This window comes from Lissotriton vulgaris, chromosome 8, assembly GCF_964263255.1.
Source record: "Lissotriton vulgaris chromosome 8, aLisVul1.2, whole genome shotgun sequence".
NCBI classification, from domain to species: domain Eukaryota; kingdom Metazoa; phylum Chordata; class Amphibia; order Caudata; family Salamandridae; genus Lissotriton; species Lissotriton vulgaris.
The window spans coordinates 1,567,624,518-1,567,647,440 of NC_141696.1; the positions used below are offsets into that span (position 1 = coordinate 1,567,624,518).

Consider the following 22,923-nt stretch of genomic DNA (forward strand, 5'->3'; position numbering starts at 1 on the left):
ACGTTACTACTACTAAATGCCTTCTGTGAATACCAAAAGTAGTAGGACAGACTTAAGATAGACTTAAGACAAATGTAGGACAGACTTAAGACAGACTTAAGACAGACTTAAGACAAACTTAAGACGAACTTAGGACAGACTTAAAACAGATTTAAGACAAAATCCTAAGTTTACTACTACTAAATGCCTTCTGTGAATACCAAACATAGTAAGTTTAGGATTTTGTCTTAAGTTAGTTCTGTGAATCAGGCCCTGTGACTCCAGCGCCACCCTCCTCCAACCGACTCTTCCCTCGTATCAGCCCTCATTTTGCAGTAATGTCCTCCTAGTTTGACCCTTTTCTCAGTCGTCTCCACAACGCATGTTGACAAGGACATTTTGTCTGTCTTATAGGTGCACAATCTGCTTATTTTGAGTCTGGCCAGCCAAGATGTCTGGTTACTGAACAAGTCCAAGAGGTCCTAAAGTGACCAGAAGGTTGTTTTGGCAAAGTGTATCGGGCTGCACATTTGATGGCAGCGTATTGGCATCAAAACTCTTGCATGTCCAATACAGCTTGTGCTGTTTCCTTTAAGGAGTAAAACATGTACAGTCCCTCTTACTGAAGAGCCACATGTCCTTTGTCTCTCCCTTCCAGCTTCTTGTATGTTTCTGAGGTGACAAGTAAGATTGCACCTTGTCCTTGGGTGGCAGTGACCATCTTGTGGCTGTGTTGCCTGGCCCTCCATTCCAAGTTATCTGACGTTGAAGAGTTTTCATGATCTCTTTTATCTTTAGTGTGTTGTTCAGGAGAAACACATTGAAAACCAGGGGCACCTTTCTGAAGAGACAGCTGCGGTGGCCAAGGTTCTCTGTAACTCAGAATGCTTTTTCACAGACAATGACCTAACATTCTCTACAGCCTTGAAAATACCCCAGGAAATTCCACTAAGTTCTCTGAGAACTCCACCCAGGGCACAAAATGGCATCTCTGCACATTGCCCCTTTCCCCAAAGAGTTCCCAAGATAAGATTCATCCGGAGACATAAGCATTCCCACCTACACACACCCTCGGGAGATCAAATGTTCAAACCATGTGCACTGACATCTGAGACGAGGAACCAGTCACCTGCCCATACTGCCTACTGTCACACACGTTTCCAGCCTGCTGATTGGATGCTTGGGCACCAATCATGTGCATGCTGTCCATCCCAGATGAAATGTACTGCCTCTCGCCGAAGGCACCATTGGAAGGGGAAGAGCAGAGTAAAGTGCTTTGGGATGCAGTCAGTTTCTCTGGGCTTGCGCCAAGCCGGGGAGACGCGGGGAAGTTATACCCATAAAGATTGTATGGGTTGTGGAGGGAGAAGGCGTTGTAGGAGCTTTGCTGCATGTGTCCACCTCCAAACATATGAGAGGATGAAGTGCTTGAGGCAGAGTTACCGGCTTGCATAACATACTGAAACTGAGAGGATGGAAAGGACCCTAGCTGGCCACCGTAGGCTTCCATCTTGCTGTTTGTGGGCATGGAAGAAGGAGCAGGCATTGAAGAGATTAAGGATGATGTCCTCTGGGGCATAAATGGTTCTGAAGACTGGTTGGCTGAAGCATTACCACTCTGAAGTCTGTTGTAGCTGCTGTCGCTGAGAGCAGGGTAACTCTGGAGAGCGGCCATGTTGCTTCGGGCACATGGTGGGTAATCTGAGAGGTTAAGGTTGCACAACTGGCTCTCCCTACAACCCACGTTGAAAGTGTTTGGGGCCAGATGGAAGGTGGGAGGTGAACAAGAGGGGGATAGGAGATGAGAGGAGGCTGAAGGAGATGGTGTTCCGGTGCTGGAGGCCGTCGGGGAGGTACCAGTACTGCCACCTGCAAGTCAAGCGAAGCAGCATTAGTAATTAACCGGTGCTCAGTCAATATGTGATGATGAACAATTCATATGCAATTTCAAATACAAAACAGTATCATCAGTAACTTTAATAGGGAAAGGGCACAGGCAGCCTATCTCCGGTGAACAATTGCTAACTCTGTGGCTTATCTAAATCATCACTCACTAAATGTGATCTAGTCACCCACTCACACACTCATTCGCTCTGCAACCTCTACCATTTCTCTGTCTATGGCTTTGCTAATAACTTGCAGAGGGGCCAGGCACCCTGCGAACCACATAACACCAAGCAATTACCAGAAGAATACACATTACATCCACTAGAGGACATGAAATAAACAGTTAAGGAGTTCCAGGCACAGATATCAAAACTCTGCCAAAGGACCTCAAATGGCTAACAGCTTCATTTGCTTACTCAGACAACACACACCTCAGTCAATTAAGCATTTGTATATTTCACCAAGTAATCCCTCAGTCAGAAAATAACGCAATTAATTGTGCATTTTGTCTGATACTAACTTACTGGATTACTTAATTTACTCATTCAACTGCTATTGCGATTATTGTATTGCTGAAGTCACATAATCGCTTGTTAACAATCTACAAACTCAAAGAGTTATTTAGGTTCTTACTCAACAATTCAGGTGCAAAAACGTAGCACTCACACCACTCGTCTAACAACAGTTGTGATCACTGTCGCTGCTGCTAAATAAATCATTCAATGAATCTTAGAGTCAATCATTATTCAATCACTATTGCAGACATTCAGTTAATCATTCCATCACTCTTGCAGACACTCAATGAATCATTCAATCACTCTTGCAGACACTCAGTGAATCATACAATAACTCTTGCAGACACTCAGTGAATCATTCAATCTCTCTTGCAGACACTCAGTGAATCATTCAATCACTCTTGCAGACACTCAGTGAATCATTCAATCATTCTTGCCAACACTCAATGAATCATTCAATTACGCTTGCAGACACTCGATGAATCATTCAATCAGTCTTGCAGACACTCAGTGAATCATTCCATCACTCTTGCAGACACTCAATGAATCATTCAATCAATCTTGCAGACACTCAGTGAATCATTCAATCAATCTTGCAGACACTCAACGAATCATTCAATCAATCTTGCAGACACTCAATGAATTATTCAATCACTCTTGCAGACACTCAGTGAATCATTCAATCAATCTTGCAGACACTCAGTGAATCATTCAATCAATCTTGCAGACACTCAATGAACCATTCAATCACTCTTGCAGATACTCAGTGAATCATTCAATCACTCTTGCAGACACCCAATGAATCATTCAATCACTCTTGCAGATACTCAGTGAATCATTCAATCACTCTTGCAGACACTCAGTGAATCATTCAATCAATCTTGCAGACACTCAATGATTCATTCAATCACTCTTGCAGACACTCAGTGAATCATTCAATCACTCTTGCAGAAACCCAATGAATCATTCAATCACTCTTGCAGACACTCAGTGAATCATTCAAGCAATCTTGCAGACACCCAATGAATCATTCAATCACTCTTGCAGAAACTCAGTGAATCATTCAATCAATCTTGCAGACACTCAGTGAATCATTCAATCACTATTGCAGACACTCAGTGAATCATTCAATCACTCTTGCAGACACTCAATGAATCATTCAAGTACTCTTGCAGACACTCAATGAATCATTCAATCACTCTTGCCGACACTCAGTGAATCATTCAATCAATTTTGCAGACACTCAGTGAATCATTCAATCACTCTTGCAGACACTCAATGAATCATTCGATCAATCTTGCAGACACTCAGTGAATCATTCAATCAATCTTGCAGACACTCAATTAATCATTCAATCACTCTTGCATACACTCAATGAATCATTCAACCACTCTTGCAGACACTCAGTGAATCATTCAATCACTCTTGCAGACACTCAGTGAATCATTCAAGTATTCTTACAGACACTCAATGAATCATTCAATTACTCTTGCAGACACTCAGTGAATCATTCAATCACTCTTGCAGACACTCAATGAATCATTTAATCATTCTTGCAGACACTCAATGAATCATTCAATTACTCTTGCAGACACTCAATGAATCATTCAATCACTCTTGCCGACACTCAGTGAATCATTCAATCAATTTTGCAGACACTCAGTGAATCATTCAATCACTCTTGCAGACACTCAATGAATCATTCGATCAATCTTGCAGACACTCAGTGAATCATTCAATCAATCTTGCAGACACTCAATGAATCATTCAATCACTCTTGCAGACACTCAATGAATCATTCAACCACTCTTGCAGACACTCAGTGAATCATTCAATCACTCTTGCAGACACTCAGTGAATCATTCAAGTATTCTTGCAGACACTCAATGAATCATTCAATTACTCTTGCAGACACTCAGTGAATCATTCAATCACTCTTGCAGACACTCAATGAATCATTTAATCATTCCTGCAGACACTCAATGAATCATTCAATCACTCTTGCAGACACTCAATGAATCATTCAATCACTCTTGCAGACACTCAATGAATCATTCAATCACTCTTGCAGACACTCAGTGAATCATTCAATCACTCTTGCAGACACACAATAAACTGTATAATTAACCACTCGTACAACCTCTGAAAGACTTACAAGCACCCAGTCAGACATTCAATCACTTGCTCTACAAGATGTCCCCAAACTCTACCAAATGGAACAAAACACACCCGCTCTCCCTTGCCATGCCGACTCGGCGATGGCAGCTCTGAGATCCCCTAGGTCACTCCTGCATTGAGATCCCTGTAATCACTCCTGCATCAAGCTCCTTGAGATCCCTTCTGCATCAAGATAGCTGAGATCACTTCTGCAACAAGATCATTTCTGCAATGAGGTTCCTGAACTCCCCTTTGCCTTGAGGTTCCTGAGCCTGTTTCTTCATTGAGGTCCCTTAGATCACTTCAGCCCTGAGATCCCTATGGTCACTCCTGCACTTAGGTCCATGAGATCTCGTAGGTTACCTCTTCATTGACAGTTCTAAGAACACCTCTGCAGTCCAGACTTCCGCATAGGCTCTTCCAAATAATGGTAAAACACTGCACCCGTTTACCAGCAGGTGTGGCATTTTATACTACATCCTTATAGACTATATATGATCAGTTACCATATCAATTTATACCCATGGTAGTAGTGTTTCTGTGGTGTGTATCTGTTAGTGGGGTTACTGAGGGGCCGATTCACAGAACTAATCTGAGATTAAATCCTAAACTTACTACTTTTGGTATTCACAGAAGGCATTTAGTTGTTATAAAGTTTTGACTCATAACTTTACTACTACTAAACTGAGAAAAAATCCTAACTTTACGACTTTCGGTATTCACAAAAGGCCTTTAGTAGTAACCCTGGGTGTAGTTTGCGTAGTAGTGCTATGCTTAGCTGCGCAAAGTGCATTTCACACTACGCACGATACGCGTGCATAGTGCGAAGTGCGTAGTGTGGTGGGAAAATGCTGTTTGCACTGATTGCACAGTGCCGGATGCTTGTCCGCACTGTGCAATCATTGCAAACGGCGTCTTGCACAGTGCAAGCGGTTGTTTTCTGCCGCTCAAGTAGATTTGTACTCGAGCTGCAGCTTTCTCAACGCAGACTGGTAGTTTTTCATCGCGAGAGGTCGCGAGCATGCGTGACCACTCGCAATGAGAAACCCGACCTCCTCGCTCTGAGAATTTCGCCGGGAGGTTTATTTTCCACGCTCACAATCGTCAACTTGATGTTGCTGATCGCGAACAAGGAAAAAGTCACGCCAGTATGTTGATTTTGCTTGCTTGCGGTCGACAACTTGACGTTGAGGGCCACGAGCAAGCAAAAAATACCCACTACGCTATACGTTTTTGCACTCTACTACGTGCAATTCACGTAGCGTGTAGTAGCACAAACTACGCACGCTCCGCGAGCGTAGCGTAGTCCTACGCCCAGGGTTATTTAGTAGTAGAAAAGTTAGGAGTCCTAACTTTACTACTACTACTAAATGCCTTCTGTGAATACCAAAAGTAGTAAGTTTAGGATTTTATTTTACTTTAGTAGTAGTAAAGTTAGGAATCCTAACTTTACTATTACTAAATGCCTTCTGTGAATATCAAAAGTAGTAAGTTTAGGATTTTATCTCAGATTAGTTCTGTGAATTGGCCCCTGAGTGTTTATCTGGTAGTGTTGTTTCTGTGGTGTGTATCTGGTAGTATTTATTTTTTTAACAGAGTTTTATATAGCACAAACTAGACCCTAGAAATCGGGTATCAGAGTGCTTTACATGAGCACCAGTTTCGTTACAGATGGACATATTCATTTTTTTGTTAGGCACGGGGAGATTAAGTGATTTGCCTAGAATAACAGGATGTTGAGCGTAGCTGCCGAGAATTGAACCCAGTTCCCCAGCTTCGAGGTCGACCGCTCTAGCCCTCAGGCTACATTTCTGTGGTGTGCATCTGAAGTAATATTCATGTGGTGTGTATCTGGTAGTGGTATTTCTGTGGTGTGTATCAGGCAGTGTTAGTTCTTTTGTGTGTATTTGGCAGTGGCGTTACTGTGGTATGTGGTAGTGGTGTTTCTGTGATGTGTACCTGGTAGTAATATTTATGTGGTGTGTATCTGGTAGTAGTGTTTCTGTGGTGTGTATCTGGTATTGTTGTTTCTTTGATATGCATCTGATAGTATTCATGTGGTGTGTATCTGGTAGTGGTGTTTCTGTGGTGTGTATCTGGTAGTGTTGATTCTGTGATATGCATCTGATAGTAATATTTATGTGGTGTTTATCTGGTAGTGTTCTTTCTGAGGTGTGTATCTGGTTGTGGAGTTTCTGTGGTGTGCATATGAAGTAATATTCATATTGTGTGTATCTGATAGGGATGTTTCTGTGATATGCATCTGATAGTAATATTTATGTGGTGTGTATCTGGTAGTGGTTTTTCTGTGGTTTGTATCTGCTATTGTTGTTTCTGTGATATGCATCTGATAGTAATATTTATGTGGTGTTTATCTGGCAGTGTTGTTTCTGTGGTGTGTATCTCGTAGTGTTGTTTCTGTGGTGTGCATCTGAAGTAATATTCATATTGTGTGTATCTGATAGTGGTGTTTCTGTGGTGTGTATCAGATAGTGGTGGTCCTGTGTGGTGTGTATTTGGTAGTAGTGTATCTGTGGTGTGTAACTGGTAGTGGTGTTTCTGTGGTCTGTCTCTGGTAGTAATATTTATGTGGTGTGTGCCTGGTAGTGGTGTTTCTGTGGTGTGTAACTGGTAGTGGTGTCTTTGTGGTGTGCATCTGGTAGTGGTGTTTCTGTGGTATCTGGTAGTGATATTTCTGAGTGTGTATCTGATAGTGTTTTTTCTGTGGTGTGTATCTGGTATCTGGTAGTGGTGTTTCTGAATGTGTATCTGGTAGGGGTGTTTCTGTGGTGTGTATCTGGTAGTAGTCTTTCTGAGTGTGTACCTGGTAGTGGTGTTTCTGTGGTGTGCATCTGTTAGTAATATTTATGTTGTATGTATCTGTAAGTGGTGTTTCTGAGGTGTGTATCTGGTAGTGGTGTTTCTGTGGTGTGTAATGGGTACTGGTGTTTCTGGGGTTTGTATCTTGTAGTTGTGTTTCTGTGGTGTGTATCTGGTAGTGTTGTATCTGTGGTGTGTATATGGTAGTGTTATTTTTATGATATGCATCTTGTAGCAATATTTATGTGGTGTGTGTCTGGTAGTGGTCTTTCTGAGTCTGTATCTGGTAGTGGTGTTTCTGTGGTGTGCATCTGTTAGTAATATGTAATATGTATGTATCTGTAAGTGGTGTTTCTGTGGTGTGCATCTGTTAGGGGAAACAGCTTTTACTACTCAGCCAGAACTACACAGTACATTTACAATGTGAGCAATACAACAAATGTTTGTTACCACATGTTCCATTCCCACGTGTTCCATTCCCACGTGTTCCATTACAACGCAAGTCATTACAACGACTTGCATTAGGGATCATGTTGATGGATTTGAAATCCAACATCTCCTCTACTGTTGCAAAGACTGGAGTTGGAATAGTAATATATACTATTCCAAAGTCAAGCGCTACTCTAAGACAAGTCATTGTAACGACTTGTGTTATAACGGAACACATAGTAACAACTCGCTTGTTGTATTGCCAGCATTGTAATGGCATGCGTTATAAAAGCATGTGTGATTGTGCCATACATCCATTGTATAGAAGTATTTCTGTGGTGTGTATCCGGTAGTGGTGTTTCTATGGTGTCTATCTGGTAGTGATGTTTCTGTGGTGTATCTGATAGTAATATGTATGCAGTGTGCATTGGGTATTATTACAGTGTGTATCTGGTAGTGGTGTTTCTGTGGCGTGTATCTGGTAGTGGTGTTTCTATGGTGTGTATCTGGTAGTGGTGTTTCTGTGATGTGTATCTGGTAGTGGTGTTTCTATGGTGTGTATCTGGTAGTGGTGTTTCTATGGTGTGTATCTGGTAGTGGTGTTTCTGTGGCGTGTATCTGGTAGTGGTGTTTCTATGGTGTGTATCTGGTAGTGGTGTTTCTATGGTGTGTATCTGGTAGTGGTGTTTCTGTGGCGTGTATCTGGTAGTGGTGTTTCTATGGTGTGTATCTGGTAGTGGTGTTTCTATGGTGTGTATCTGGTAGTGGTGTTTCTATGGTGTGTATCTGGTAGTGGTGTTTCTGTGATGTGTATCTGATAGGGATGTTTCTGTGGTGTGTATCTGGTTGTGTCGTTTATATGGTGTGTATCTGATAGTGGTGTTTCTGTGGTGTGTATCCGGTAGTGGTGTTTTTATGGTGTGAATCTGATTGTGGTGTTTCTGTGGTGTGTATCTGATAGTGGTGTTTCTTTGGTGTGTATCTGGTAGTGGTGTTTCTATGGTGTGTATCTGGTAGTGGTGTTTCTGTGGTAAGTATCTGGTAGTGGTGTTTCTGTGATGTGTATCTGGTTGTGGTGTTTCTGTGATGTGTATCTGGTAGTAATATTTCTGTGGTGTGCACCTGATAGTAATATTTCTGTGGTGTGTATCTGGTAGTGGTGTTTCTGTGATGTGTATCTGGTTGTAGTGTTTCTGTGATATGTATCTGGTAGTAATATTTCTGTGGTGTGCATCTGATAGTAATATTTCTGTGGTGTGTATCTGGTAGTGATGTTACTGTGGTGTGTATATCTGGCAGAAGTGTTAACTTCTGCACCACAAGTCCAATACATCACTATTAACTATAATCAATTAGACCTTACCAGACTGAGCCTCTTGTCTGTAATTGGCAGCGAAGCCCCAACCTCTTCTCCCCTTCACCCCAGGCACCTCAAGTTGTCAACTGTTACCACAAGTGCCATCAGGCCCTTATCCTGGCAAACCCTCTAGGCTACCTGGCCTCAACAGGCTGCCCTATGTACACAGGATAAAACAACATGGCGCCTGCGCCTTCTCCGCTTGGGTCCATCTTGGCAGGATGGGGGCGGGGCTCACCTTGCTGCTTCTGCATGGTGGTGAAGTCCTCAAATGTGAGGGTGCGCACCGGGGGCCTCCAAAAGGCATACGTCTCCATGATGGCCTCCAGGCCCGTCCTGCAAGGTGAGGAAGACAGAGAAAGACGTGTCAGTGGGCAAGGGATGGACGTATGCAAATGGCAACATCTACGTGCAAACCACAGGGAGGCGACACTCAGTGGTGCTGCTGTGGCATGGCGGAGAATTGACATAACCTGTGTATTTCAAGCACTCCTTCACCTCTGTGTATTTCAAGCACTCATTCACCTCTGTGTATTTCAAGCACTCATTCACCTCTGTGTATTTCAAGCACTCGTTCACCTCTGTGTATTTCAAGCACTCATTTACCTCTGTGTATTTCAAGCACTCATTCACCTCTGTGTATTTCAAGCACTCATTCACCTCTGTGTATTTCAAGCACTCGTTCACATCTGTGTATTTCAAGCACTCATTCACCTCTGTGTATTTCAAGCACTCATTCACCTCTGTGTATTTCAAGCACTCATTCCCCATCAGGGCATCATGGGGCTGAATTCTTTCCCAAAACAATGGTACTCCTTTTATTAACCTCACTACACGGTTGGTGGTTGGGTAGGGTAAAGGCGCTCCTAGGTAATACACAAAACGTATTCAGCTATAGCGTAATATGAGTGCAGTGCAAAGGGGTAAGGAGAACCCCCCTCCCTCCCTGAACCGTGGAAAACCACTGACAGAACAACACAACAATCCCCTGCCACGCTTAAAGTATTTTAAACAAGTTAAAGACAATGTAAGAGCATTCTTGGCCCGTTGCTTGATCAGATAACTCAATTTAATGTTCTTCTTGTGGGCAAACATAAACAAAGCCTTAGCCAACACGTGTTTCGTCACTGTTGGCTAAGGCTTTCCACTGCTCCACTGTTCCACTGCTGTAAGTAGCGACTTCTTCAGGGCTAAGAAACATATGAACATATATTAAATAAATGGTAAGTATCCAAAGAGTTACAGCATAAAGATAAACTCCCACTGTGACATTACATCGGAAAGAGTTAAGTTCTTGCTGCCTACTTGAACCTGTGGAAACCCCTACTTTTGCATCCAGGCCACCGAAGTGGTCTGTGACTATATAGAACGGTGGCGTTCCCTGAAGTGTAATATCTTAACAAAAAGAAAGACAAACATGTTGAGAAATCATAAAGTGACAATTGTGATTCAGTGTATGGTGACTCTGCTATAATTCAAACAGGTGACAGACACCCCCTTAATGTGGCCTACTATCAATTTAGGAAAAGATGTGAAAGGAAAATCCCTAAAATCCCTTGGTTAGGACCTAGAGATAAAAAGAAAGAAGAAAAAAGGGAAAACTGAGACATTGGTACTCCGAGTGAGTGCCGGGCGGGGTTAAAAGGTCGACTAGTGGAAACTAAAAAGGAACCAACCTTAGTTTCGGTTGTAACTCCGACCCTAAAGGGATACAAAATTCACATGTTTCTTAGCCCTGAAGAAGTCGCTACTTGCCGCAGTGGAACACGACGAAACACGTGTTGGTTAAGGCTTTGCTTGCATTTGCCCAAAAGAAGAACATTAAATTGAGTTATCTGATCAAGCAACTGACCAAGACTTTTCTTACATTGTCTTTAACTTGTTTAAAATACTTTAAGCGTGTGCAGGGAATAGTTGTGTTCTTTTATTAACCTCGTTGGAATGAAATGCTGAGTGGACCCTCCAGGACCTGGAGCTGAGCCAGTGGGGATAAGCGCAGATGCCTGTAGACAGTGCGTTAGCCCTCCTAGACATGAAATCTACTGGGGGATTATGATTGGATTCTCCAGGTACCTTCAAAATTCTAACAATGTGCTCTGTCCCTTTTTAATGTGTTTGTGTACCAAAGGGTGGAGGAGGTGAGACATGAGAGTGCGATCGTTTAACGGGAAGGACTGCAGAGAGGTAAGGGTATATGATGCCGGACATGTACAGACGGTTCCAACAAGGACAAGGCGTACAAGGAGCCATGGGCTAGATGTACGAAAGTCATGAATAGCGATTTTTCCTATTCACGATTTCCTGCAAATCGCAATCAGGAAATCTCTATTTTTAATGTATTACTAATGTATGAATCTCTTTTCAGTTTCATTAGCGATTCCTAGTGGGTGACTAATCCACTTACCTCATGAATATTAATGAGGTAGGTCACAAATTGCAATCTATTAGGAATCGAAGCCATCACTGGGACGATGGCCAGCTGAGGTCAGGAAAAACGAGATGCATTTGAGGAGAAAAAAACTGAAACTTTGAAGATTCCGCTGGACCACTACCTGCTCTTAAAAAATATTTTTTTAAACCATTCTCAAAGGAGACATCCTATTTGTGAATGGGTTACACTTACCACCAACTTTCAATTGGGGATAAATTGTGAATGTTTTGTAATCGCATTTAGGTCGCAGAACATTTGTACATACCATTCCAATTTGGCATTGGGAAGGGACGCCCTCAACACTTCCCTTCCTGATACTGAATCGCAAAACTCAAATTATGATTCAGTAACAAGTTACCCATCGAAATTTGGGCTTTGTACATTCCAAAAAGCATCTACGAATCGGGCTGTTTGCAATCTCAAAAATGCTTCATACGTGTAGCTCCATGTATGTTGAATTCATGAGACTTGCGGTTGTGGTGCAAAAACAATGGATATGGTTGGTAAACCTCCATTTAGGGAACGGTTGAAAGATTTAAGATGAAAGGAAGGTCACCCCGTTTTCTTCTAACCTCTTAGTGGACACCATGACCCAAGCAGTCTGCAGACCAGACAGTGGAGTAGCAAGTGAGCCGGGAGCCCTAATGCAGGCAGAGGAAACGGGCTCCCCAACTTCTGGTTTACTATCAAGTAAAATGCTATCAGTCGGGTCTGTGGGCCCCTCAAACTGCCTGGGTGTGGTGCCACTGCACCTGCTGCACTGTTGATAGCTATGCCTCTAATAGCAGTGCCTGAAGCTGATGAAAATAGTATTAGATGCACTAAAAAGACACTAACTCTGCATTCAAGTGAGTTACGTAGGATCAGATCTTACCATTTATGCCTGTTATTGGGTGATAGCCGGTAGGTGGTGGCCACTACCTCTGCACTGACATAGGTTCTGTCAGATTAGCTCTTCCCGTTTACGCCTGCTACTGGTTCACTACCTGAAGGTGATGATTGCTACCTCTGCACTGACGTAGGTTAATTCGGATCAGCTATTCCCATTTATGCCTGTTATTGGGTCATTGCCGGTAGGTGGTGGCCACTACCTATGCACTGACGGAGGTTATGTAGGATCAGCTCTTCCAATTTGGGTCATAGCCGATAGGTGGTGGCACCATCTATGTACTAATGTAGGTTTCGTCAGATAGGCTCTTCACATTTATGCCTGTTATTGGTCATGGCCGTTAGGTTGTGGCCACTACCTCTGCACTGAAGTAGGTTATGTAGGATCAGCTCTTCACATCTAATGCCTGTTATTGGGTCATAGCCGGTAGGCGATGGTCACTACCTCTGCACTAAAGTGAGTTTTCGTAGGATCAGATCTTCCCATTTACACCTGTTATTGGGTCATAGCCGGTAGGTGGTGGTCACTACCTTTGCACTGTCGTAGGTTACATAGGATTCACATTTATGCCTATAATTAGGTCATAGCCAGTAGGTAGTGGTCACTACCTCTGTACTGATGTAGGTTACGTCAGATAGGCTCTTCACGTTTACGCCTGTTACTGGTTAACTGCCTGAAGGTGACGATTGCTACCTCTGCACTGACGTAGGTTAATTCAGATCAGCTCTTCCCGTTTATACCTATTATTGGGTCATAGCCTGTAGGTGGTGGTCACTATGTCTGCACTGAAGTGAGTTACTTAGGATCAGCTCTTCCCATTTATGCCTGTTATTGGGTCATAGCCGGAAGGTGATGGTCACTAACCCTGCTCTGACGTAGGTTACGTAGGATAAGCTCTTTCCATTTATGCCTGTTATTGGGTCATAGCCGGTAGGTGGTGGTCTCTACCTCTGCATTGACGTAGGTTGCGTAGGATCAGCTTTTTCCATTTATGCCTGTTATTGGTTCATAGCCAGTAGGTGATGGTCACTACCTCTGTACTGATGTAGGTTACGTCAGATAGGCTCTAAACATTTATGCCTGTTATTGTGTCATAGCCAGTAGGTGATGGTCACTACCTCTTCACTGACGTATATTACGTAGGATCAGCTCTTCCCAGTTATGCCTTTTATTGGGTCATAGCCAGTAGGTGGTGGTCACTACCTCTGCACTGACATGGGTTACGTAGGATCAGCTCTTCCCGTTTATGCCTGTTATTGTGTCATAGCCGGTAGGTGGTGGTCACTACCTCTGCAATGACGTATATTACGTAGGATCACATCTTCTCATTTATGCCTGTTATTGGGTCATAGCCGGTAGGTGGTGGTCACTACCTCTGTACTGCTGTAGGTTACTTCAGATAGGCTCTTCACGTTTACGCCTGTTACTGGTTCATTGCCTGAAGGTGATGATTGCTACCTCTGCACTGACGTAGGTTAATTCGGATCAGCTCTTCCCGTTTATACCTATAATTGGGTCATAGCCGGTGGGTGGTGGTCACTACCGCTGCCCTGACTGGGTTACGTAGGATCAGCTCTTCTCATTTATGCCTGTTATTGGGTCATAGCCAGTAGGTGGTGGTCACTACCGCTGCCCTGACTGGGTTACCTAGGATCAGCTCTTCCCGTTTATGCCTGCTATTGGGTCATAGCCGGTAGGTGGTGGTCACTACCTCTGCAATGACGTATATTACGTAGGATCACATCTTCTCATTTATGCCTGTTATTGGGTCATAGCCGGTAGGTGGTGGTCACTACCTCTGCACTGACGTATATTACGTAGGATCAGCTCTTCTCATTTATGCCTGTTATTGGGTCATAGCCAGTAGGTGGTGGTCACTACCGCTGCCCTGATGGGGTTACGTAGGATCAGCTCTTCCCATTTATGCCTGTTATTGGGTTATAGCCGGTAGCTGGTGGTCACTACCTCTGCACTGACGTAGGTTATGTCAGATTAGGTCTTCCCGTTTATACCTATTATTGGCTCATAGCCTGTAGGTGGTGTTCATTAACTCTGCATTGAAGTGAGTTATGTAGGATCAGATCTTTCCATTTATGCCTGTTATTGGGTGATAGCCGGTAGGTGGTGGCCACTGCCTCTGCACTGACATAGGTTCTGTCAGATCAGCTCTTCCCGTTTACACCTGCTACTGGTTCACTGTCTGAAGGTGATGATTGCTAACTCTGCACTGACGTAGGTTAATTCGGATCAGCTATTCCCATTTATGCCTGTTATTGTATCATAGCCGGTAGGTGGTGGTCACTACCTCTGCACTGATGTAGGTTAAGTTGGATCAGCTCTTCCCATTTATGCCTGTTATTGGGTTATAGCCGGTAGCTGGTGGTCACTACCTCTGCACTGACGTAGGTCAAATACGATCATCTCTTTCCTGGAATAAGGCTTTCTTCCCATCCCTGTGAACACAGCTCACATTGTGGGAATCCCAGTGTGATTCCTTTACCCCAATAAAATGCATCCCCTACATTAAATTCCACCTTCTTCGTCTGTTGAACGAGACCCCATTGGACGCCCACTGCCCCCAGGAACCATAGTCAATCCTAGCCGTTGCCATGCCTCGCCCAATAGTGCAGCGAGCGTGTCAAGGGCCCTACAGCAAGCAAGTAAGATTACCCCCTCATCAGTGGTACAATAGTAAAACATAGCAATAATCCCAAATTGCTTGGACTCTCTCACATCTGAGCCCTGGTGCCACTGCACCTGCTGCACCATTGATAGCAACGCCCTTGGTCTCGCCTGGCCTACTGCAACGGCCGAGATCAACACCCTACTGAAGAAACCCACAGCGGACCCAAAGGATCTCAAGAACTTCCGGCCCATCTCCCTTCTTTCCTTCCCAGTGAAGGTCATCGAGAAGACCGTCAACAAACAGCTGACCACCTTCCTCGAGGCAAATGGCTCCCTCGACCCTTCCCAGTCCGGCTTCCAAGCCAACCACAGCGCCGAGACCCCCCTCATTGCACCCACCGACGACATCACCACGCATACAAGGCTCTCCACGACACCGGACCCGAATACCTCAACAGACACCTCACGTTCTACACTCAAACCCGCCAGCTCCGCTCCGCTCCACCAGTCTCGCCCTCGCCGCCATCCCATGGATCCGCAGAACCACCACCATAGGAAAATCATTCTCCTACCTCGCCGCCAAGACATGGAACTTCCTCCCCGCCCACCTACGTCTGACCCAGGACCACATCACCTTCAGGAGACACCTCAAGACCTGGCTGTTCGAGCAGTAGCATCACCGCCCCCCCTGCCCCCAGCGCCTTGAGACCCCCACGGGTGAGTAGCGCGTTCTATACATTTCTTGATTGATTGATTGATTGAACAGTCTGTATGGAGGCTTCCCTAAGTACCTCTCTCAAAACCTCATGAGTCCAAAGCTATGAGGCTCGCCTGTTAGTTGTGAAAAGGCATGACAGCCACTAATATGTATATGCTCCCTCCCCTAATGCCGTTAGTGTGCCCACTTATATGTATATGTACTCTCACCATATTGCCATCAGAGTGCCCATTAATATGTATATGTACCCTCCCCTAAAGCCCTCAGAGTGCCCACTAATATGTATATGTACCCACCCCCAGCCCACTCTGAGGCAACTGAAGGGTGATTAGTGGCGCTTCACAAATACACAAAAATATTAAAAATAGCTTCAAAACAAAGAATCAATGGGATTTCATTTTTTTTTTATTTGTTGCTATCTGAATCATCCAAAATCTAAAAGTAACATGTATTCAATGCAATATTTAAATCATCGCAAATTTTGCCTGTAAATTTTGCTTCAGTAAGTCGAATTTTGATATCAAAGAAGATATATAGATATAAAGATGATATTCAAAACTAAACATGCTTTATTCACAAAAATGAACAATTTAGTAACAAAAAATGTGTTCAACTCTTTTTTTCATCCAGAGCCCAATTTTACCTTAGTGAAAAAAAATAAAACAATTCCCTACTTTTGAAGGGCCCATTGCCCCACACAAATAGTTGCAACTTGGACAGTCATGGGGCCTAGTAAGACCTTCTGACTCTGGCCAGGGCTTACACCAGAGTCGGACTGGCCTATCGTGCAACCAGGCAATGCCCAGGGGCTGCTCTGTAAAGTTAGCGTGTGGGCTAGTGTTTTGGCTGCTTGTGGTCTGTTTTCTTTTCTTTTGGGACGGTTTTACTCTTAGTTTCTCTGATATGAATACAACAGTCCCTGCAGCAACCTCACATCCATACCTTGGAAAAGAGTTACACAGTATGTCTTTACAAGTTCAAAATCGCCACAATTTGCAAACATGGGCAACATTTGCAGTTTTCTAATTTACTAAGGGGGCCACTTTTATTGTGGGGCCCGGGCCTATTTTCTTTCTCAGTCCAACCCTGGTTCCGCTACAAAGAGCTGAGCCTACAGTATTTTAGGCGCATAATGCAGTCGGCTTATATCCTGAGCCTCGTGAGACATGAATAGATCTGTGAAATCATTGGTATGACCCTGCCAAGCCACCGTAGGCGATGCTAAAAAACCAGAACTCGATGAGGATAACCTTGGCCCATGAACACAGATGACATACTTCACTGGCTGCCCGGTGGGAGGAGCCGCGAGTAGTTCTGTGGGTTTCCTCCAAGTTGGAATAAGCTCAGAAGAAGATTACTGAAGAGCGCTCACCGTCCCGCGCGCTGCGCTGGAGCGATTGAACAGTACTCTTGCGTGTAATTGCTCCCAGATTTGGGAAGCGGCCCTCTCTTTCCAAAGAAACCCTGTGTGTGTGAGAGAGACGGCCATGGGTGCGATGTTCGCCTCCAACCGCACGCCTGACCTTTACCCTGCGTTTATGGAGGAAACCAAACATTAGAGCGGCTTTATTACCAGCGATGTTTTAATCAAGACTGCCCAATAAAAGGTAAACAGAGCTGGGTGAATCTTTTTATCTTGGTCTGTTTTTCCACTGCTATAAAGCTTTATTAATGGGCAGTAAATCAAGTGATTTCATTGTCTGAAAAATGGAAAAAGATGGACATATCTCTGCGGGTAATGGGCTCCACATGGGTACTCCCACTGGGGCCGTACACCGTCATTGCAAGCCACAGATGTAGGATTTTGGAGGGGAGCGATGCTCAGATGGTAGTGCGAGTGGGAAATAGGCCAACCTCATCTAGTAAGAGAGAATATCCTTTTGAAGGCGCGCAGTTTGGAGTTCACCAATTTCAAGTGACATGACAGGAGCTTTCTGACACATGGCCTCCGTGACCAGAAAGTACTCTGTCCTGTTCTGCGCCATGCGGGCTCAGGAAGGGCATCTAGCCGTTTGAGCTATGGATAGCTGAGCTGTAACAAACAAACTAGAACTTGTGAGGTAGAAAAAAAGCAAGGCTTAAAACTGATACCTGGATACTCAAACGTACCCCAGCAAAGGCGGAATGCATCGTTGAAACACCTGAGACAAAAAAAATGAAGACTGGCTCCTTCAGTGAAAGCAGCTGGCTCCACACCCCAGCTGACCGACAGTGTGAACTGCTTGACTCCAACGCTGACTCCTCGCCCACCTGCAAGACCCACCTCTCCCAGAAGATGAAACTGCGCACCACTAACTACCACTGTTTTGGAAAGTTAAGTGCTTCTTTCATACCCAACCAGGCTAATCCTTCTTGGTCCTATGTGCCTTGAGGCATGCTCCTCGTACGTGGAAGCAAAACGCTGAGGGTCTTGGACTTTACTGAGGCTCTTTTGCCGGACTCCTTTGCGTGGGGCCCCCTGTTGGGGAGCTGGTTTGTTTCTGCGTGGGGGCTTCACACACAACCAAGAACAATATACCTTTCTCTCTCTGCAATGACTGGATCTTCAAGCAGCGTTACAGTTTGTGGGCACATATGAATAAGAACATACTTAAATTGTTCTACTTTATAGAAGATATTCCCAGAAACTTTCAAAATCTGGTGTCATGTTATTTCACAGGACTGTGGAGAATGAATAGTGCATTTATCATTATTTAGGTGAGGGCCCACTGTGCGTTCACTAACATGTCATAGTTACTGGGCAGGTTTGGTGAGAGCTATTGTTCATTTGGTGAAGTGTGGTGTAGGTTGATGTTAGTTTTTGGTCACTTAGAGAATGGTGGAGTGAGTTAAAGTGAAAGTAGCAACTACAAGAGGTCCTGAAAAAGAGCGAGAGGGGGAGATAGAGAGACAGAGAGAGATAGCGGGGAAAGAGGGGAGAGAGACACAGAGAGGGAGGAGAGAGAGAAAGAAAGAGAGAGAGAAAGAAAGAGCTAAAGGGGGAAAGAGAGACGGGGAGAAAGAGAGACGGGGAGAAAGAGAGAGTGAGAGAGAGAGAAAAAGAGAGAGAGAAAGAGAGACGGGGAGAAAGAGAGAGTGAGAGAGAGAGAGAAAAAGAGAGCGAGAAAGAGAGACGGGGAGAAAGAGAGAGTGAGAGAGAGAGAAAGAAAGAAAGAGAGGGAGAAGGGGGGAGAGAGAGGGAGAGAGAGATGGAGACAGGGAGAACGCAAAAGGGAGAGAGAAAGAGAGAGAGGAAGAGAGAAAGAGGTAGAAAGAGCAAGAGAAAGATGGAGAGGGGAGAGAGAAAAGGAGAAAGGGCAAAAAAGAGAAAGAAGGAGATAGAGGGAGAAAGGGAGAGAGAGAAAGAAAGGGAGAAAGAGAGAGAGGGGGAGAGAGAGAGAATGGAGAATGCTGTTCCTGTTTTTTTAGCTTGACTTTCAAACCTTCTAGTTCAACAACAACAATATGTTACCTGTTCCTCCCAGAGTCCCGAAATCCTTTTGCAAAGGGGTTGCGGTCAATTTTTAACCTCGTGATCTGGAAAGAATGAAAAGTTGGTCAGTAAAACAGGAGAAGTTTCAGAGAAGTTTGCCTAACTTCTGCGAGCACTTCCTGCTTCCAGCTGCAGCTCTCAAAATGTGCTACAGCTCAAGGGTGGTAGAAACGCATTACACCCCCCCCCCCCCCCCCAAAACACACTGGCACCACCCCTCCCCGCCCCCCCCCCCCCTCCTCGTCCAAGCCACTGTTGGCGCTTTTTAGCACCCGGATGGACAACATGGGGTTGGGAATTTATCAGGCGCGAGGAACAGCCTATTCCGAGGATTTAATGCACCAAAAGCCAAACGTTATAATAATTACCATATTGTTTTTCCCTGTTCAATTCCAGCACATTTGACCTCCCAAAATGTAATGATGAGGGAGTAATTTATTTAATACATCTGGGGGCGGATGTATCAAGATTCCATTTTGCGATTTCTAGATAGCGATTTTTAAGGAATCGCTATTTAGAAATCACAAAATGGAATGTATCTAGAAAATCGCTATATTTTAGCGATTTCTTAGTCTTCCTTGTTGTCCGCATTTTGCGAATTCGCAATTAAGGAATAATTTCCCATGCATTCCTATGGGCCAGGAGGCCCATAGGAATGATTGTGAAAATATTCTCAATTTGCAATTCGCAATTTGCTAATCGCAAATTGAGAATAATTTCAAAGGTGCAGGGGTGTTTCAAAGACCCCTGCTGCACCCCTGAAATCTACATGTGTGTGCATATGGCGCACATACATGCCCTATGGGCATGTGTGTGCGTCACATGCCACCTTCAAAAATGCCAAATTGTGCATTTTTAAAAGAATTCGCAAATTAACATCAACTACAAGTTGGTGGTAATTTGCGATTTCTTAATCAAAATTCGCAATTGTAAAATGCTACATGCATAGCATTTAAGGAATCGCAAAATTGCGATTCCTTAAATGCTATGGCAAAATAAGGAATCACAAATTTTTGCGATTCCTTAATTTGCGAATTTTTGATGCATGCCAAAATATGCAAATAGACCGTTTGCGATTCGCAAAGGCCGAAATTCTGCGAATTTCCATAAATAGTTTGTTATCTCTGGGGGGGTGGGGGGGGCGGTATGCGACCAACATTAATAAGCAGGATGATTTAAATGGAATTTTGACCCCTAATATGTGGGCCTGGTCAATGCTCTCTGCCACTATTTTAGCGGCCTTTATCCGCTTATGAAAAAGAATGGTATTTCCCCTCCCCGGGCATTTCCTTGTCTATTGTGCCAGAAAGCATCCAAGTTCCCTAGAAGGGCAGCAGTGAGATCTGGGACTAAGGTTCCACCTAACCAGGGTTCAGAGAGGGCCAGGATGTCTATATCTCCATCCTGGAGGAGTGAGAAGACTTCCAGGTGGTTCTTCTGTAAGGACCGAGTATTTAGGACTGCCACTTTCAGGCCGGGTGGGTTACTAGTGTGTTGCTGATATTGGGGGGTGGGCTATGAGTATTGTTGTAGTTACACCTCAACAGATTTTCAGCTCTCAGCTTACCTACACTTTCACCGAGGACGAGGCTGCCTGAGGCAAGAGTGTGCAAGTCTGCCTCTGAGTAAGTCTGGATTTGACCAGGGGTTCTGGCCCCTGGCCCCGGGGAGGCGCCGACAGGCTTGCCTTAGACGTGCCTTCGGTGCGCCAGCGGCACGCCCACTGTGCGCGTCCGCTGCGCGTTGATGCAGGCATCGTTTTTTTATGGGCAAGGTGTGCAGCTAGACCGCTGACCTCCGCCGCGTTTTACCGTTAGTATGCTAGTAGCACTTTGCATTTGTGTCGCAAACGTGACGCAAGCCAGCACAAAATGTTTTTTATTCATTGCCTAAGAATAACACAAAGTATTGCAAAGCGCTGCTTTGTGTTGCTTTGCATCAAGAAGGCGATTCCTGGTCGACCCATGTAGCCACCTATACTTTTTGATGCAAACCCTCTCTATCAAAAGTGCGAGAGGGTTTTAGCGTCAATAATTAACATCATTTGAAAGTAAGCGTTAAAAAGATACGTCTTTTCATTTCTGCTTTCTTCTCTGACTTTGCATGTGTGCTGTACTTTGCAACACATATACAAAGTGGGAAACATTTTTAAAGTTGTCTGGGCATAGTATATTGTACTGGAAGGGAATCCTTTCAATGCAAAACCTATGCTAGACTCAGGGATACACCCTTTCACTGTGGCACTAAGGTGTGTGCATGGCACACGGCAGCAAAATTCTGTGCAGGTGCTAGGTAAAGGGAAGGAGAGAGCCATATCGATGGTAATATGGCCCTGTCCTGCTCCCTCCCTGTCCATCAATTGTTTTTTTTCATTTGTCACCCCGAGTGGGATGGGTATGCTCAGACGTGAGTCCCATGCTCTCCACACCACTGGAGTCAAGCTATCTTGGCTGAAGACGGCTGATAGCCAGAAACCGGTCCTAGGATGCTTGATTCCGGTCCAGGAAAGACATGGCTTGGCTGTTCGGGCTGGACTGTTCCCATGAGGCACAGGGTCAAGGCTGATTTGCATATGGCCATGTCTGAACTGGGGTGGTGTGGAGTGCAAAAACACGATGGATTTAGGCTCAGATCTCTGTACTGGGGTGAATGTAAGACATGGTTCTGCATTCTGTCCTTCAACTGTTGTTTTTGCAACAACCCTCCCTCTCAGGCAGGACAGCATTTTAAAGCTGCTATGCTGCATTGGGTGACACTTTAGGAAATCTGCCCCTTTATTTAATCCATGCCTCAGTTACTCCCATGCTGGTTAGTTTTGTCAACAGGAGGTAAGTTAGCTCCACTAGCAGCCAGTTTGATCCACTGCTTGCTCTACAGCCAGTTAGATCCAGCCAGTGGTGCAGCATTTGATGTCAGCTTCCGCCACAGTCAATCAGTTAGCTCCACCAGTAAGCCAGTTTGCACCAATGGAGCGCAGCTTGTGTCACGCTCAGTCAATTAGCTAAATTAGCAGCGAGTTTGCCCCACTGGATGTCAGCATGCTCCACAGTCAGTCAGTTAGCTCCACTAGCAGCCAATTTGCACCTCTGGAAGTCAGTTTATTTCACTGCAAATCTGTTTGCTCCACTTAAGGACAGTTAGTTCGTTGCCTGGTCATCTAGCTCCACTGGTGGACAGTTTATTGAACCTGTGAGTTTGGTGAGTCGGTTTGTTCCCTTGCTGGTTAGTTGTATTGGCTGGTATTAGCCCCACTGGCAGTCAGTTTAGATGCTAGTTCTAGTGACAGTGGTGTGGTGCACAGGTAACTTGTGAATACAGACCTCAGACCCGTCCTAGCTCACCTGCTGATTCTGGCGACAGTGGTGTGGTGCACAGGTAACTTGTGAGTACAGACCTCAGACCCGTCCTAGCTCACCTGCTGATTCTGGTGACATTGGTGTGGTGCACAGGTAACTTGTGAGTACAGACCTCAGACCCCAGACCCGTCCTGGCTCACCTGCTGATTCTGGTGACAGTGGTGTGGTGCACCAGTATCTTGTGATTACAGACCTCAGACCCGTCCTGGCTCACCTGCTGATTCTGGTGACAGTGGTGTGGTGCACCAGTATCTTGTGAGTACAGACCTCAGACCCGTCCTGGCTCAC

The 22,923-nt window shown here is 44.7% G+C and overlaps 1 protein-coding gene across 2 annotated transcripts in view; it reads right to left on the reverse strand.

Annotated features, from left to right (window-relative positions):
- Window positions 1-654: 654 nt before the first annotated feature.
- Window positions 655-22,923, reverse strand: part of TBX15 (T-box transcription factor 15) — a 192,588-nt gene continuing 170,319 nt past the window's right edge. For both annotated transcript variants that reach the window (XM_086935839.1, XM_086935840.1), the window contains exons 6-8: window positions 19,259-19,323; window positions 9,383-9,480; window positions 655-1,848 (exon numbers count right to left, since the gene is read on the reverse strand). In XM_086935839.1, the coding sequence (XP_086791965.1) occupies window positions 1,067-1,848; window positions 9,383-9,480; window positions 19,259-19,323 (945 nt within the window). In that variant the 3' untranslated portion in view covers window positions 655-1,066. The remainder of the gene's footprint in view (window positions 1,849-9,382; window positions 9,481-19,258; window positions 19,324-22,923) is intronic.